The sequence below is a fragment of the Cavia porcellus genome, unplaced genomic scaffold (genome assembly GCF_034190915.1).
Source record: "Cavia porcellus strain 051 isolate PalLab524CR breed Dunkin Hartley unplaced genomic scaffold, mCavPor4.1 scaffold_27, whole genome shotgun sequence".
NCBI lineage: Eukaryota > Metazoa > Chordata > Mammalia > Rodentia > Caviidae > Cavia > Cavia porcellus.
The window spans coordinates 6274446-6290880 of record NW_026947510.1 but is presented as its reverse complement, the minus strand read 5'-3'; the positions used below and the strand labels follow the sequence as shown (position 1 = coordinate 6290880).

At 46.9% G+C, this 16435-nt stretch overlaps 1 protein-coding gene across 10 annotated transcripts in view; it reads right to left on the bottom strand.

The window, feature by feature from the left end:
* The window catches only part of Chchd6 (coiled-coil-helix-coiled-coil-helix domain containing 6), a 235369-nt gene that overhangs the window by 95451 nt on the left and 123483 nt on the right, over positions 1–16435 (bottom strand). For 7 of the 10 annotated variants that reach the window (XR_010043706.1, XR_010043705.1, XR_010043707.1 and 4 more), the window contains exon 5: positions 12007–12090. The exons of the other annotated variants lie outside the window; for them this stretch is intronic. Coding sequence is in view for 4 of the 7 variants with exons in the window: in XM_063237790.1 (XP_063093860.1) it covers positions 12007–12090 (84 nt within the window). In the remaining 3 variants the exon portion in view is untranslated. The remainder of the gene's footprint in view (positions 1–12006; positions 12091–16435) is intronic. 10 annotated transcript variants of the gene reach the window in all.

Below are 16435 nucleotides of genomic sequence, written 5' to 3'. Positions count from 1 at the left end.
CCTGTGCCCCAAAACACCAGCCATGCACAAGGTGGTGAGGGGGGCTTCCCAGCAGGACACACAGAGGCAGCCCACAGAGCCTGGCCTTGGAGCCACAGAGCTGGCACACATACCATAAGAAGCCTCAGGTGGCACTGCTGGGGACAAAGCCGCACCAGGAGAATAACAGCACAGACCCACCTAGCTCCATTAAAACAGCAAATCAAAACACAAGAATTACTGAATTGCTTCTCAGGAGGAATTCCTGAGGGAACTGGGATAAGGCCTAAGGAAAAGGGAAGGAAGAAGATGCCAGCTCTCTGCCATGCCATGTACCAACAGGCAAGGCAGCAGGTGTGCTGCATGTGGCTCTGTGACAATAGCTGTAACTGCAGGGTGGGAGCAGAGCCTATGGTCATGTTGTTGAAAGGAACAAGGTAAACTGATGTTTAAAGAGGTCTGGTATGCAGAGCTTGTCAAGATGTATTGTAATGTATAAGTTACACAAATACATGGCAAGATAAGCCATGCCTCTAAGTGTCCCTACTCAGTCTATGCCTGAGTTACTCTAGCAAGGAAGTCCGAAGTGGCAGGTCTGGAAGGGCACTGTGGGCAAGCGCTATGCTGCACAGCCACACCTGGCATGTTTTCCAGGGGTTTAGCTTTACAGTTGTAATTAATTTAAGAAGTAAACAGGAAAATACTCAACGTGGAGAATCAGGGGAGACCAGCACTGTCATATCCCAGTGCTGTGCTGAGTGGGTGCTGATATAGCCCCCACTGCATGGCAACCACTGGGCAATAACAGCCTTAGGATGTACAAGACCTCAGTCATTGTAAGACTCAGAATAATTTTCTAAGAAAACAAGTTTATGCAGCTATCAGGATGGCCAAAGTGGTTTTTTTTTTTTTTTTCCTCCAAAAGCAACATAGTGCAATGATGAGTGACTGAAGCTTGACAGCACATCCCTAACAAGGAGCAGTGCATGGCTAATTCAGTCAAGGTAGATTTGATGCAAAAAGAAGACTCACAGTAGACTGAATTTTTAAAAGGATGCTAAATGGCATGCCTAGTTATGAACCCATTACTGCAAATATTGTAAGATTACAAATGTTTTTATGGCAGATGCAGGTGTGGGCAGGGATATACTATGGTAAACAATGGTCACTTCTCTAAGTGGGGGCTGATTTAATGACTTCATTTTATGCTTTGGCTTATCTGCATTTTTGTTTTCCTCCTACTAGTGACATACATTATTAAGAAATAAGTTCAAGCAATTAATACAAAAAGAAGCAATGCTGCCTCATAGCTGGATAAGCTCCAAGCAGACAGCTGAGTAAATCCTATGACACCAAGCACCAAAGCAGAATCTTTCCGGGTCAGCAGGATTGGGATCCCCTGTTGGTGCCAATCGCACTCGGTTAAATTCTGAGAAGAGCCTCCCTCTATGCCCACTCGTCCAAACCTGGGCTCTGTCACTGGCTGTTCCAAGCTGCAGTGTGGCCCAACTATAGAGCTGTCTAAGCTGACAAGTGCCTACCAGGTGCTGAACAGCATGCCGGGGGCAGAAAAGAAAATTATGTTAGGCCTAATTCAGGGCACTCCTGTTAGAGAAAGCAGCAGGGAGTGGTCAAAAGAGGCTTCAGAGTAGCCAGTGCTGGCCTGTTGGGTGACCTCGGTGCTGACAGCAGGTACTGCTGGAGAGCATGCAGGTGAAGCCAGAAGGAATCTCAGCTCTGTCCTGATGCATGGAAAGCCACTGATAATCTCTAGAGGAAGCTCTCCTTCCATTAGTGAAGGGCTGGTCATGGACGGAGGGTCCAGGAAAAAGGACATCAGTGGAGTGGTCACAGTTTCTGTTCAAGTGAGAGATCAGCAATGAGCCGCTATTGTGTAGGGAGGACAAAAGCAGCACAGGAGACATTAGCTCAATGGTCACAGTGGAGGAGGGGTGATAGGAACACCCTTTTATAATCAGCCCCTTTACAGGTCAAAGCTAATACAGAAGGCTCTGCTCAGCATCCCATGACCACTGCAAGCTGAGAAAGTACATGGGGGGTCCCCTGGTCAAGTGGAGCTGACCAAGGTGCAAGGGAGGAGCTGAGAAAGGAAGAAAAGAAAAAAGCCTTGGAGTAGCTATTTAATTAAAAATATTTGTTTAACGGAGACTTCTCCAGCAGGGATAGGTGTAACCAGCACATATGATGGACAGGCACTTCTGGCTCTTCAACCTGTAAGTACCTATTTAGGAGACTTAATGTGCTGGGGGGAAAAACCAACACACAATAACCCTGGAGCAGGCAACATTGCATATTAATGTAGCTGCTGCCAGGAATGGCGTAAAAACCACTTCAAGAGGAGATACTGATTGAGCCTGGGCTTAAAAAGGACCCTAGCAACAATAATGGAGGGAATGACATAAATCAGTTGCAGTGAACCTCAACTCAACTGTGAGATTAGCCCTTGGCCTTGCATGACAATCTTCCTTCTCCTAACAAGATATCTATCTGGCCTTCCCTGTAGAATTTACCTTCACTTCTCTGGACTATATTTGATGCAATGAAAGAAGAGAAAAAAGGAATAGAGAGTTTTTGGAACAAGTCACTGGCCTAAAAAAGCCTGTCCAGAGATTTAGTGCTGAAGAATCAAGTACCATTTGGTGATTGTTGGTACCCTGGCTTATAGGAAATCAGAGGAATTAATGTTAAATCTCTGAGGTAAGCTAATGCTACCATAGTTATATGGGAAAATGCCCACACATTTTACAGATGCATATTGAAGCATGTAGGAGAAAACATCATGGTCATTGGGATCTGCTTTGAAGTACTCAAACAAAGAACAAAAGAAAAAGGATAGGGCAAATATGTCAAAACCATTTAGTGTGGGGGACAGGGAGAAATCTGTGTGCTAATGTACTGCACATTCTACTAACAGGAAATCCCACTGTATCCCTTCCCAGCAGTATCAAGCAGCCCTCTGAGTAACCTGCCCACTTTGGTAAGCATATTTAGACTGCTTCCTGTCATCCCAAAATAACTCAGGTGATAACTGCTGCAGCTCCCCATCAGTTTCCTTATCAGTATAACAGGAAGACGTACCTGCCTCATAGTTTGGAGCTGTAACAAATTCTGCAATGCACTCAAACACATGGGCCACTTTTGAAACAAAGAATAAAGTGAATTTTCACCCAGCTTGGAGTTCACTACACAGCATCTTTCTAGTTCCCTGCAGCCAGGTAGTTAGTTGCTTGACTACTGCTTTGCATGTGGGCACACTCAATAAATATTAGCCTCCAGGTGCTAAGAAAACAAACTTGGAGACAAAGAGATACAGATTGTTAGAAATAACGTATTAACTCACTTAATTTTCAAAGCAAGTCTGAGAGCTCAGAACTACTACTATACCTATTTTACAGAAGCAGACTCTAAAAACCTGGGGTTTAATAAGCTGCAGTTTCTTAACCCTTCTGAATGTTCTTGTTTTCATTTGTGGTAAATCCTCCCCACTCCCACCACCAACCCTAACTGAAATAACACAGGTATTGTACCTAACAAAGAGAAGTTGTGTAACCAGTTTAAGGGGCCCCAACTCAGACATCTACCTCAGAGAAGCCTGGCTGCTGAGACAGACCCAGGAAAATCACAGCCTCCCCAAAGGTACAAGACATTTTGGTTTCTGTTACCTATTTGTGCAGTTACTGTGACAGAAATAAGATGGTTTCTGTAGATATGAGGTGAGACCATGAGGTTAGGAAACAGATCCTTAGCAAACACACCAGAAGTATTACAAAGGGTCATGCAGAGAAGGTGGAGTGGTGCAGTGGTGGTAGAGGTGGTGACGGCAGCCATGGCAGTGGAGGTGTGACAGCAGTGGCAGTGACTGTTTGGGAGCAAAGGTGAGGAGAATGGTGGTGATGGTAGAGATGGTGGGTCATGGAGGGGAAGTAGTTATGGAGTTGGTGTTGAAGATGGGGGAAGTAGAGGAGATGAAGATCATGGTAGGTGGTGTGGAGCTGGAGGAGGTGATGGGAGTGGTGGAGAGGGAGGTGGTAGCCTGAGGGGTTGGGGGAGGTAGTAGAGGTGGAGGAAGTGGAGTTTTAACACAGATGGTAAAGCTAGAGGTGTTGGAGGTGGTGAAGTGAGGTGGCAATCTTTTGAGTGCTTACTGAGAGCTGGTACTGCATTAGATAAACACTTAGTGGATGCTACTTCAATTTTTCTCATAATTACTCAAAGAAGTAGATCCTTTGTACAGATGAAGGAAATGAAGTCTGGGAAACCTAAGTACTTGGTTGACGTCATGATCACTGACATGTAATGTGGGAAGTCAAGATCCAAAAGCATCTAACTCCAGAACCTGCGACCTTAATCACTCTCCCCTCACTGTAGTGGAAAAACTTCAGGGTTACTGGATAAGAGGTGGGGATGTGCTCACTCTTGCAGCACATATACTAAAATTGGAGAGAGAGAGATGAGAAACTAGAGTCCTCACTGTATGATCACCTAGCTGCCTGATCTCCACGAACAACCAGAACAATAGCAATTACACTATTACGACCGGCTGGCAGCAGGAAGGGCAGCTACCATTACACAGGTTATATAACAGAATAGGCTCCACGCTTGGTCCTTTATTATGCAAAGTGGTAGTATAACTGTAGTGTCCTCCTTGTGAAGATACACACCCCCCAAGGCTCAATGGTTTGAATTGACTTGATCATGTCTGGAAAGCCAGTCAGGAGTGAAGCCATAATACAAATGAAGGCTCCTGTAGATCTGAAAACCCAATGCTCATCACTCTACCCAGCAACTCTCAGCCCTTACCTACCTTGGAGCCATTTCTTGCACATGAAGACAAATGGCTTGGGTCTACGGTTCTCAGTTTCTTCATAGCTTCCCCTTTCTCTTAATATCCTTATCAAAGAACATGGGTCCCACTGGACAGGTATAGAAAGGCAGCCATATATCTCTAAGCAATACACTATTTCATTCCTTACTTTTAATACCTTGAAGAGAATACACAAAAAGAGCCTTTTATACAGTAACTGGTGGGCAAGTATGCTTCTTAACCCAATCTGGTAAAGAATCTTTGGATTCAAAGGTTTTCAAAAGCCCTGGAGTCTTAGACCAGTCAGCTCAGCAGGTAAAACAATGATCAGGAGGCAGGTTCCTTCTCCACAGCAGATTTCTCGCTACACTGTTTTCAGGTCACTGGTACCCATTGCCTCCTCTGCCTTCCCATGCTCTGGTAGCTTCTCTATGTGGGTGCAGGTGGCTCACACTGGGAATCCTTGTTGCTGTTAGTCTTGCCTCCTCAATGGTGCACCAGGCTCTGAATTGCTAGTGTCAGCTCTGGGCCTTCCCCACACAGTGAAAGTGCCTGCTGGCCATGTCTGAGTGGCTGGTGGTCACCTATTCTTATTTAAGACACATAGCTCACTCATTGTGAGTCTAGAAATCTCCACCTCCCAAACCAGACCAGGACTCCCCTGAGCAGCCCCTCCAGGTGCTGGCAGCTTTTCCACAGCATCCTCCTCTAACTTTGGACAAATCTTTCACTGAGTTCCTCCTCCAAGGAGCTGTAAGAATTCTCTGCCTCCCATCAAAATGCTAGTGTCACTCCCTTTTAACTACCTATGTTCTCTCTTTGATGAAGCTTCTTGGAAAAATGTCCCATATTTGTTTCTTGCATATCTCTACATTCCCTGCTGACCCCAACCCTACGCAGCCAGCCCTGGTCTCCACTGCGACCATGAAAAGGTTCCTGGGTAGACCTCTTGTGTCTTTTGCCACACATGGAGGAGGTCTGCTCTTAGTCCTGTGGTCTCTGCCCGGCTGGCAGCAAGTGGCATGACCAACTGCTTTTGTCACCCAATACCTCTTCCTGAGTGGGTATGAGGAGGCAGCACAGCATGTAGGAAGGAGCAAACTTGGGAGCTCCACAGATCAGACTTCATCTATCAGCTGCATGGCTCCTGGCAGCTTGTTCGTGCCAATTCCAAGTTTTTTCATTTGTAAAACACAGGTAGTATAATCTACCTTGCAGGGTTGCTGCCATGATTAGTGATAACTTACATGAAGGTGTCTGGCATATAACACAGGCTCACAGACTCCAAGTGACTGCGTTGGAGTCAGGATTTGCAAGGGAAAATGTAATACAGCAAATATAATTTACAGGATTATTTTATAATAGTTACTCAAAGAGTCAAATTCAAGAGTGCAGGAAATCTGTCCACACACTTAGCAACCCAAAAATCCAGCTGAGAGCTTGGAGCCCATGGCAATGTCTCATGAAAGTCTGTTTCACGGATCTGCACTTAGAAGGCCCAAAGGTCAGTAGTAGAACTACAAAGTCTGTACCAGTGGGATGAAGGATCTGTGCCAGCAGGCTGAGAGATGTGCACTAGAGCAAAGAAGCAATGATCAAGGAAAAGACCAGAGCTCCCCTGAAGAGAACTGGAACCAACCTCAGTGACAGTGAGGACCAGGGCTCCTCCAATGTGAACAGCGAAGTTCATAACAGGAAAGCCAGTGTAACTAGCTTCTCCAGGAGAATCAATAGCACGATCTTCTCTTCCAGATCCAGGAAGTGATGCTCAAAGTAAGGTCCAGAGCTCTGCCAAAGTGAATTTCAGTCATTCTCAGTAACAACAAAGTCCTGAGCTCCTCTGAGGAAAACAGCCGAGTTTGTATTAGGAAAGCCACTATGACCAGCTCCTCCAGGAAAAACAACAGCACCATCTCTTCCTCTCCAGTTCTCCTTTTCATATTGTTGGCAACAATCCTCAAGTGGGCCCTTCACATCCAGCACCACGTTGAATTAGTTCAGCTGTGTGTTATAAGTTGACCACCAGTTGTCAATCCATCACAGACCGTCATCTTGTGGGACACAGAACTCCTGGCCTGATGCTTCTCCATCATCTGCTGGTCATCTCTGTCTCTAATGCTCACCACCTTCACCAAGATGTGAAATCTCTTTTTCTCAGTGGCACCATTATTCTCCTGGGCATCTAAGAGCAAATCTTTCCCACTTTCAGCCCTTTCAGAACTCCAACATCATTGCCATACAACCTTGAATGTGCCCGATCTCGTCAGAACTCCAACATCATCCTCAATGAAGGCCTTGTTTGTCAACCAGTTGGCTGGAGCCACCCAAGTCACACCACCCATTGCTGCCCTTCACGGGAGCACCAGGCTGAAGTGGAGCTCCATCCAGAGCCCCAGCTTCCTACATCCTGCTCCTCAGGCTGTCCTGGGCATCCTGCTCTTTCTCCACACACAGCTCCCACCAAGAAGTCTCCTTGGCAAGCCTCCCTCCTTTCCTGTCAGGGCCCACCAAATCACTCTTTCCTGCTTCCAGACACACACTTTCCTCTGCTTATCCCTGCAAACATTTACTGAGCACCTACTCCATGCCAGATACTCTATTCCAGCTCTTGGTGATGAATCATCTCCTTTGAGTCAGCCTAGCAAGGACTCTGTGCTCACAGACCTTCCCTGTTGGGAACAGGAGACAGCCACAGATGCTACCAAGCACAAGGCAGGGTGGTGTGTGCTAGATCCCTGACAGGGTACCAGCCTCAGGGGAGAACAGGAGGGAGGAAAGTGCTTCTGTTGATGCCAGGAGAGACAAGCCAAGTGAGGTGCAGCTCCACATCCCACCCTTATCCTGTACCCAGTCCTGGCCTCACAGTACCTGGCACAGTGTCCTAGTGACTTTCCCGGGGTAAGACACATAGAACTGCACCAATGGGGAGCCAGAGCAATCACAATTATAGGAACTCAGAGGAGATGAGGCCCCAGGGTATAGGAACTACACTATTCTGGCTTCATGTCTTTGGATAAGTCCTTCACCTTTCCTGGCTTACCACTCTCCAGTTACAGTGAGGAGAAAAGGCCCAGTTGTAGTTGGAACTGGTGCTTCAGAGCCTGCAGCTTTGGGGAAAAGGCCTAAGCAGAGTCCCAGAGAAAAGCAAGGAGGGTAAAAACAGCAGCTTTGCATCCCACTGCTTGCGGAGTTTGACACTGGCTGATCAGCCAGAGTACATCCCTAAGTAAATCTTCACCAGCACACCGGTAACACCCGGCCCCTTCCTGTTATTACTCCCCACCCCCCATCACCATATCCAGTCTTTAACACCAAAGATCTGTTCCACTGTCCACAGAAGCTCTTCCGTGTCTGCCACACTTTTGGGAGTCACCGACAGAATGGCCTATAGCCAGAGACTGCTCACCCTTGTGTGCACCTGAGGGGGGCAGGGTGGAAGGCTTACATTCTTGGGGGAAATGTGATCCAGGAAGAACACATATATTTTAAGTTTCTTTCTTTCTCTTAGATTCAGTCTCTGAAGCTAGCTCTAAGAATCCCTTTTCCAATGAACGGATGGTGGGTCTGGAAAGAGTAAGATGAGGTCTGGTACAGAAGTGGCAGGTGCTCTGGTCACAGGAAGCAGCACAAAGGCACCCCCTTCCTTTGGTGTCTTAATCCTCACATCCCTCTCCCTTCCAAACCAGAGAGATCTCATGAGGCAGGAACAACAACTGCTGGAACCATCTTAGTGCCTAGCAGTTGGCAGGCTTAAATCAACGTGGAATGAATGAGTGGTTATACATTTACTAAAGAAGGAAGGATGGAAATAGCATTAAAGAGAACTGAATGCTTACACCAATCCTCTGATGGTTGCTGTAAACAAATTATCACTAATCCCAAAACAGTTGGCAGGTTAGTCTTAAAATCTCCACTTCAAAGATAAGGAAACTGAGGCTGGAGTACACAAACAGCAGGCTCAAGAGTCACAAAGCTGTTCTGTTATTGTGGCAGAAGTTGGGTGAGGTCTGCCAGGTCTCGAAGCACATTTTTCCCCACCACCCAACTCAGCTCCATGGTTGACGACAGAAAGCAAGGTCTTTGCCACCCAAAACGGTCAGCTCTACAGGCTATCAGGGTGCACCTCATGGCCACTTAACCCAGAAGTTCCTGCCAGAAAACAGTAAGAGGCAGTGGTTCTGAAGAGATGTGAGTCATCCTAGGCTCAGGAAAACTGATCTGGGCACGATGTGGGTAGATTTCACTCCTAGTTCTTTTGTTTCCTCCCAGAAATCATCAACTGACAAGTGAGAAAAGCTCTGAGGCCAGGTATCCAGTAGAGCAGTAGCTAAGCTGGATAAAGGGTCAGTGATCATGACAGTGCAGGCAGGTGAGGGTTTCACCTTCATGGTTCATGTGCCTAACTACAGACGAAAGGAACTTGTTCTTTGACTGTCCCTATATGAGAATAACTGGCTGTGAACAGTACCTGGTCCCCTGCCCTATGTACCCTGCCTGACCAGGGGCAAGGCAGTGGTGGGAGGGCCCCTGGCAGGCATCACAGAAAAGGCTGGCACAGCCCAGAGATGAGGCTTTCCCATCCCAGGGAGCTTGTAATGGGGTACATAAACACACACAGATACAACGCACACTGATTCTTTAACCTAAAACTCAGACACTGACATAAAACACAATCCCCAATACTGGGTGCCCTGAGGGGCACCCAGAATCTGCCCTGTTTTTACAGACACTGCTTCCTTTAAACCACTCACTGACTTCCTGCAGAAGGCATAGATATCTCCAAACAGAGATGTGAGGGAGTCAGTGACGGCAAAGGATAATAATACAGAGTGTGTGGAGCCCCAGGGCTGTGGTGCCCAGGCGCACTGGGCTGAACTATACTGCTGCCCCCACTCTGCGACAGCATGTTCAGGGCCCACCCTCTGCTGCCGTGAGAACTTCACAGAGCCCAGCATCCTCAGCACCTCAGTGCTCTCCATGAGGAGATGGAGGAAATCACTTCACTTAGAACTTGCTGTGTGGGTGTAACGAACAAACAATGGTACAAAAGGGTCAAGATATCACCTTTTCCTTGAACGGAATGCTGGGTTCTGTGTACACTTCTCACCACCTGTCACAATAACTGAGGGGGACTGAATCCTACAGGCAAAGGGTGGTGGCATTCCAGCCAGCCTGGACACGACAGCTGTCCCATCCCCACCTGCACGCCTCACCTGTGCGCATACCCTGAGATGTTTCAGGTAGTCAGGGTGATGCGATAGCTGATGAAACATCCCCTAGCAAAGCTTTCTATTGTCAGTTTCAAAACTTAAAAGGAAATGGGGAAAAAAAGAAAAGGAAAGTAGTATGATGATTGGAAGGTCCTGGAGCTGCGTGCACAGAAGCTGGAAATGTCAAGGTCTGACAGTACTCAACAAATGAAAGCTCAATTGTATAAAAGCAACAGCTAATAAAAAAGATTGTTGGATGCCATGTTTTCCATCTTCCCAGCTATTACAGGGATAAAATTATCCATGGGAAAGATTGAAAACCTTTTTCAAAACTAATACAATTAAGCCTTATTATTCTGCTGCTTTTTCCCTTTCTCTGGCTCCCCTGTAATCCGCACTATCTCCCACACCAATCTTCATTTCCTGGGATGTGGAGGTGCTTTCCTTTTTTTATTATCACCACAAAATGCTGTATTTAAGAGTCAGAAAGGAGATCATGTTTTTGCACCTCCTTCTGGAAGCATCTAATAACTGTTCACAAGCATATAAGAGAACCTGCCTTTTTTTTCAAAGCTCACATCTGCATATGTAAGGAGCCCAGACTCCCCTTTACCAGGAGTAGGGGAGGAACAGATGATACAGAAGGTCTCAGCCAGAAGAATTTCCTCTCCTTCAGCAAAGCAGAGGATTGGATTCAAGGAGGAGAACTGAAGTAGAGATGAGAGTGACAAGGGGAAAATAGATTTTAGAGGAGGAAAAATACTGCGAGGCTATTTCCCTTCCACCCCAAACAGACACATGTACACATGCTCCTAGCAGCCAAACCCAGAGACAGAATCATAAGAGGAGCACAGCGGGAGACCAAAGCATTGCACACACAACCCCCCCTAAAAAAAATCTGTGCCTAGGAACATATGGGCAACTGTGATAATTAGAGCTGTGGCTGGTGGATTTTTTTTTTTTTTTTTTTTTTTTTTTTTTTTTACCCTTTTCCAGGATCTCAAATCACAATCCTTGTCATTACAAGCTCTAGTCAAACCTGCGCATGAGGCTAGCCTTAGAAAGACTGGCTTGTTAAGGGCTACTCTGTAAGCCTGGCAGCTCCTGAGACTGCAGGGTGGCACAGCATTAGTGATGGGCACGGTATAACCTCCTAGCCATCCCTTCTGCCTAGAAATCCAGAAAGCCACATTTCTGCCAGGTACCACTGTAGCATACCGTGGGAGAAAACCCCTGTGGAAATCAAGCCCCTCAAGCAAACTGTCAGTTTCAAAGCTCCAAACTGTGACAAATGATTCTCGAAGATCTGCCTGCAATACGTGATGGCTCAGGTTGCTTGGCACGCTATCTCAGGCAAGAGGGAAAACAATTTTTTTTTTAACCTCCCAACCATTCCTACTATGTTTTAAGCCGTTTCTTTGGAAAAACTGTCATGATCAACAAATTAAACTCCCCAAAAGTAAGCAAATTACAGATGAATTTTCAGTGGTCGTTGTGGGCATCTAAGAAGAGGCGTGATGATGTGTCTTTAAATCTCATTCATTTCAAAGGCTTATTCTTAGCAAAGCAGTGAGTGTGTAGCAGCAGTGCACTTTGATCTTCCTGACTCCCAGGAGAAAATCAATAATACAACTTTAATGTATTTGTATAGCAAGACTTCACGTTATTATTATTTTTACCCAGCGCAGCTTAACTAAAGTGAAAAAGGTAGACTGGGTCTCAGCACCGCCCTGTGGTGAAAGGAAATTTTTTCTAAAACTGAACTACAGCAGAGCCAGCCACACTGGACAAAAACCGGACCAATTAAAAACCAATTATCTCTGTGAATGCAACTTGTTGAAAGGCTGGGTCTGTGGTGCTTGCTGCGGGATGCAGGAGGGCGGGTCCACAAGGTGACTGTACCGCGTGAGCGGGCACTAAGCCTATAGCCGCTCCCTATCATGCTGGAGTGGGACCTGGCCCCCCTGGCTAGCAGCCACACGTAAGTCCTACCTTCCTCTCGATGTGCCCCAGCTGCTCCTGGAAGAAGGTATCACAGCGTCTGAGTTCTGCCTCTTTGCTTCCCAGCTCCCTGGCCTAGTTGAAAGAGAACAAAGCCCGTGTTAGCCAGCAGCAATGGTGCCAAATGGGTGCTGCAGGGAGACAGCAGCTGACATTCCTGCTCGCAACAACACTCACAATAAGAAGAGTCACAATAATGAACCAAAAAACCTGGGTTATGGCAGATTGTTCGCATGTATTATACTTAATTTCACAACAACCTTTCAAGGTGGGTAATTATTAGAACCATTTTGTAGACAATAATCACTAACATTTATTGAATGCTTACTATCTGCCAAATACTGTTCTATGTGCCTCCTGCAGATTATTTCTTATGCTCCCTCCAACACCTCTAAAGGCAGGAAACTTATTATGTTTCCTCATTATGGACTTGAGGCAGACACAATGCAAGGGCTAAGGAACTGTCTGTCGGCTAGCAGCTACACAGAGAGGAACTGGCTTTGAACCTGGGTCAAAGCAGACAGTGCCTGGTGGAGGAGCTGTTCTGCCAGAACTATACCACCGGGAACTCCTTGGCATAGTCTCAGGCTCTTAGCTGTGAGGGGAGGGATGCATGCACACAGTAAGAGCAAAAAAGATTTATACACTAAGAGGTGCTGTTTCCTCAGTAGCTCAATGAGAATGAGGGAACACAAGGTAGAGGGCTCTCCCTTGAGTTCACAGTTAGAGCGTGAGGGATGAGCTAACCCAGATGAGCAAACTGGCGTAGACAGACTTGGCTTGGGCCAGCCCTTCCTCGACTAGCTAGGAGACCCTGAACCATTTCCTTTTCTGTAGGGGAAATCACTCCCAGCCTCCTTGGATATGATATATGCAACTGGAGCAGAAGCATCTTCCCTGCCCCACCTGGTCTGAGGGTGAAAGAGATCTCAACCGGCATGGGTACGACAGGTTCACAAAGGTCATCAGCATCACAGCACAGAAAGCATATGTGTCTAACTTGGTGGATACCAGTGTCATCAGTCTGGGGCCTTCCTAGGACCATGCCCCAAGTCCTACCATTTCCACCCTCTGTGCAAAGTCACAGCAACATTGGCCCCAAGGACAGCCCCTGATGCCTGTGGAGAAGAATCACACCACTCACTTGCCTTCTGCCCCCTCCTGGGGTTGAGTATGTCTAAGGACTGCTCTAGGCTCCTGCTGGCACCCATATTTCTGAAAGCCTATGAACTTCTTGGCAATGATACTTCTGTTGGCATGGAACCTTCTGAAAGCATCTTCAAAGTGGTCACTAATGGGAGCTAACCACATGGCCCTGGGATGCCAGGCCAATGGGGCAGGTAGGGCAGCAGGCTGCACACCTCTACCTGAGGGGCCGTCACAGACTTGTGTCAGTTGCTCTCCTATTTCCCCTCACCTGTAGAGTAGAAAAATGCAGTAACTTGGCTTCCCAGATGCCGTAAAATATTTAAAAATGCCAAGAAGGCTCCTGGAATGTCTTTGGAATGCCAACACTTCAGAAAGCTAAACATAAACAGTGGAACTGTGTGCTAGGGATTCCTCACAGAATCTTGCAAAGCACAATGTGAGGCTGCTATGTCCCAGGAATGCAGGCAGGACTAATCTGTGCAGCCCTACGAATGATCCTTGGTGGGAGAAGCTCATTGGATACAATTAAGTATCCAGTACCGAGCATCTCTGAGGGCTCTGGACCTATCATTTCTGGCCGGTAGTCCCAGTCAAGCAGGAAGCTGACATGTGAAAGCAAAACCATCACGAGGCTCTTCAGCTAGAGCAGTGGAACAGGATGGATGAGGAAGCTGAGCATGCTTCCACCCACCATCCACCTGACACTTTCTGATGCTCCCTTTGGACAGAGGCTCCCAGGACACTCAGCCTAGAGTTTCCAGGCTATGTCAGCAGCAGAATGCAGATCTGAAGCGCTGGGTAAAGATGCCTGCTCTTCAGCACCTCCTAGGTCCAGAGAGACCACTCAGACACTCAGGAACACTGAAGGGCTTCAAGGCCTCCTTTCTACTCATGCCACCAGTATACGATTAGGCAAAGATCAGATAGGAGTGCGTGAGCTGCCTGGAGAGAGGTGAGCCTGCCCCTGCCATTGAAAACTCCAACTTGTACTCCATGCAAACCCTAAGGCTTTTGTCTCAAGTGAGCCAAAGAGGTAGTTAAAGTATCAAAGCGAGCCTGAAAACCTCTGCTTCTGCATGTACAGTCACTGCAATCCTGCTCTATTCGTCCCTGAGATGTGCAATGAAATCCTTGTGACTAATGACAGGGTGTGGCCCAGGAAGAAGGGCTGCAGAAAGCGAATGTGAAGAAGATGGCTGGGGTTCAGTGCCTGGCCTGGTGCAGGCACTCAATGATGGAAGGCTGATGGAGGACAATGGACAAAGCAGAGCCACTCTATAAAAGCCACTCACAGCCCATGCCTGCTTCCTGCCCACAGGAGCTCTCTGCATGACACTGAGATTGAGGGCCACAGGCAGGCTGCAAGGACTGACTCAGTAATTTATCAGCATGTTACTGAGTGTCCACCATGTGACAGGCATCATTGTAAAGGGTTACAGACACATCAGCGAAACCAGAGAAAAAGTCTCTTCTCTCGTGGAGCTTAGATCCCAGTGGGAGAGGCAAATGTGTGTGCAGATAAGACAATTTCAGAGAGCGATATGTGCTGGGGAGACCAAAAGACAGAATAACTCATGAGGTAGCAGGTTGTTATTTTGTCTAAGGAGATATCCAAGAAAATCTTTTGAGGAAAAAAACTAAATTAAGTATGTTGTGTCTAATACAAAGGCAAACTATCAGCATCATGAAGATCACACAGTGGAGGACAGGTTTTAAATGGAGCTGAAGGAAACTTCAGTGATTTCAGTCAAGGACCTCCTCCAGTCAAGATAGCACAGCAAGTTCGTCCTTTGATGCGTCTAGCTGCTCCAAACACAGAGCGATGGCAGGGAGGAGCACACCACCAAAAGACAGGGACAGGTTCAAAAACAAGATGAAAGTGTCCAACATGGAACAGAGATGCAAAATAGTAAGCAGAGCTGAAGTCACAGGCCTGCTGGGCCATGGGCTTAGAGAGCAGGCAGAGGCAGCCAGGATCTCTCTTTATACTGTGGTGCCTCTATACTGTGGGGCCTTCGTAGAGGTGGGACCCGGCCAGGTGGGCCGCCTGGAATGCAGGGCCCTCCTAGGGGAAGAAGCTAACACAAGTTCTTGAACACCCCCACCTAGGCACGAAGCTTAGTGTGCTTAAACCTAGGAAGCCAGGAAGCTACAGATCCAGCCCCAGACCACGAGTGGATCTGGTACCTTGCTGACCCTGTTCCCAGGCTTGGCAGCATCCCTGGGACCACACAGAGACAGACTTCAGAAAGCATAATCCAACTCAGCCCATCCTGAGTAAAGGTGTCCACAGCTAGACCAAAGCCAGAGAGGGTGAACAGGCCACACAGAAAATGACGGGAAACAAACCACCAACAGATGAAAGCTAATCTTCCCACTCAAAATGAGCCTGAAAACCCAATCAATGTGTGAAGAAACACCTAGAAAGACTATCAGCAACCAAGATATGAACTCACTCCACATGAAACTGATTTTATGGGACAATGACAAAAGATTCTGAAAACTCTGTACTGCGTAAAAATTTAAACACAATGCAGAAGAATGAAGTAAATCTCCAGATAGCCAACACCAAGCTTTAACACTCGGATGCAAGGAGCCAGTTCACCTCCACCTTCCATCACTCTTACCAGGAGCCCTCAGAGCATTTCATCTATGCAGACCTCCAGAGACTGTTCTAAAGATGAGTCCTACTTTCTTAAGCAGAACCACCGTGCCACTGCTGACCCTGGATCCTGGGTCCATTTAAAAATTAATGCTAATTTTTAAAAATTAGCATTAAATACTTAACATCATCAACTATCTAGCCACTATTATAATTTCCAACTGATGAAGGATTTTAAGTATGCTTGAGTTGCTCAAAAAGACAAAGCAGTAAGTTCTGATTTATAGAAAAAGGATTACAAACTTGGAACAGACACACCTCTAAAAACCAAATATAAATTAAAATTTTTCAAAATAAAATGAACAAATCAAACCTAATGCTGAGGGCTATAGGGAGACATTAGCAAACTGAATGGGATGCAGCACGAAGACCTGAGCCAGGAGTGAGCAAGCTAAGACAAAGGAAAGGAGGAAAGGAGGAGGGAGAGCTGTGAGCCGCACAGGCAGACAGATCCCCAGCACCTGTCCAAGGCCACCTCAAGGGAAAAGCACAGGAAGAGAAAGGCAGGAGGAGGGCAGGAGTCCAAGCACAGCCAGTCACAAACATCAGGGTAGGGAAGAGCAGAGAGAAGAAAAGCAGGGAGGGAGAGAGAGAGATACAGGGGTAAAG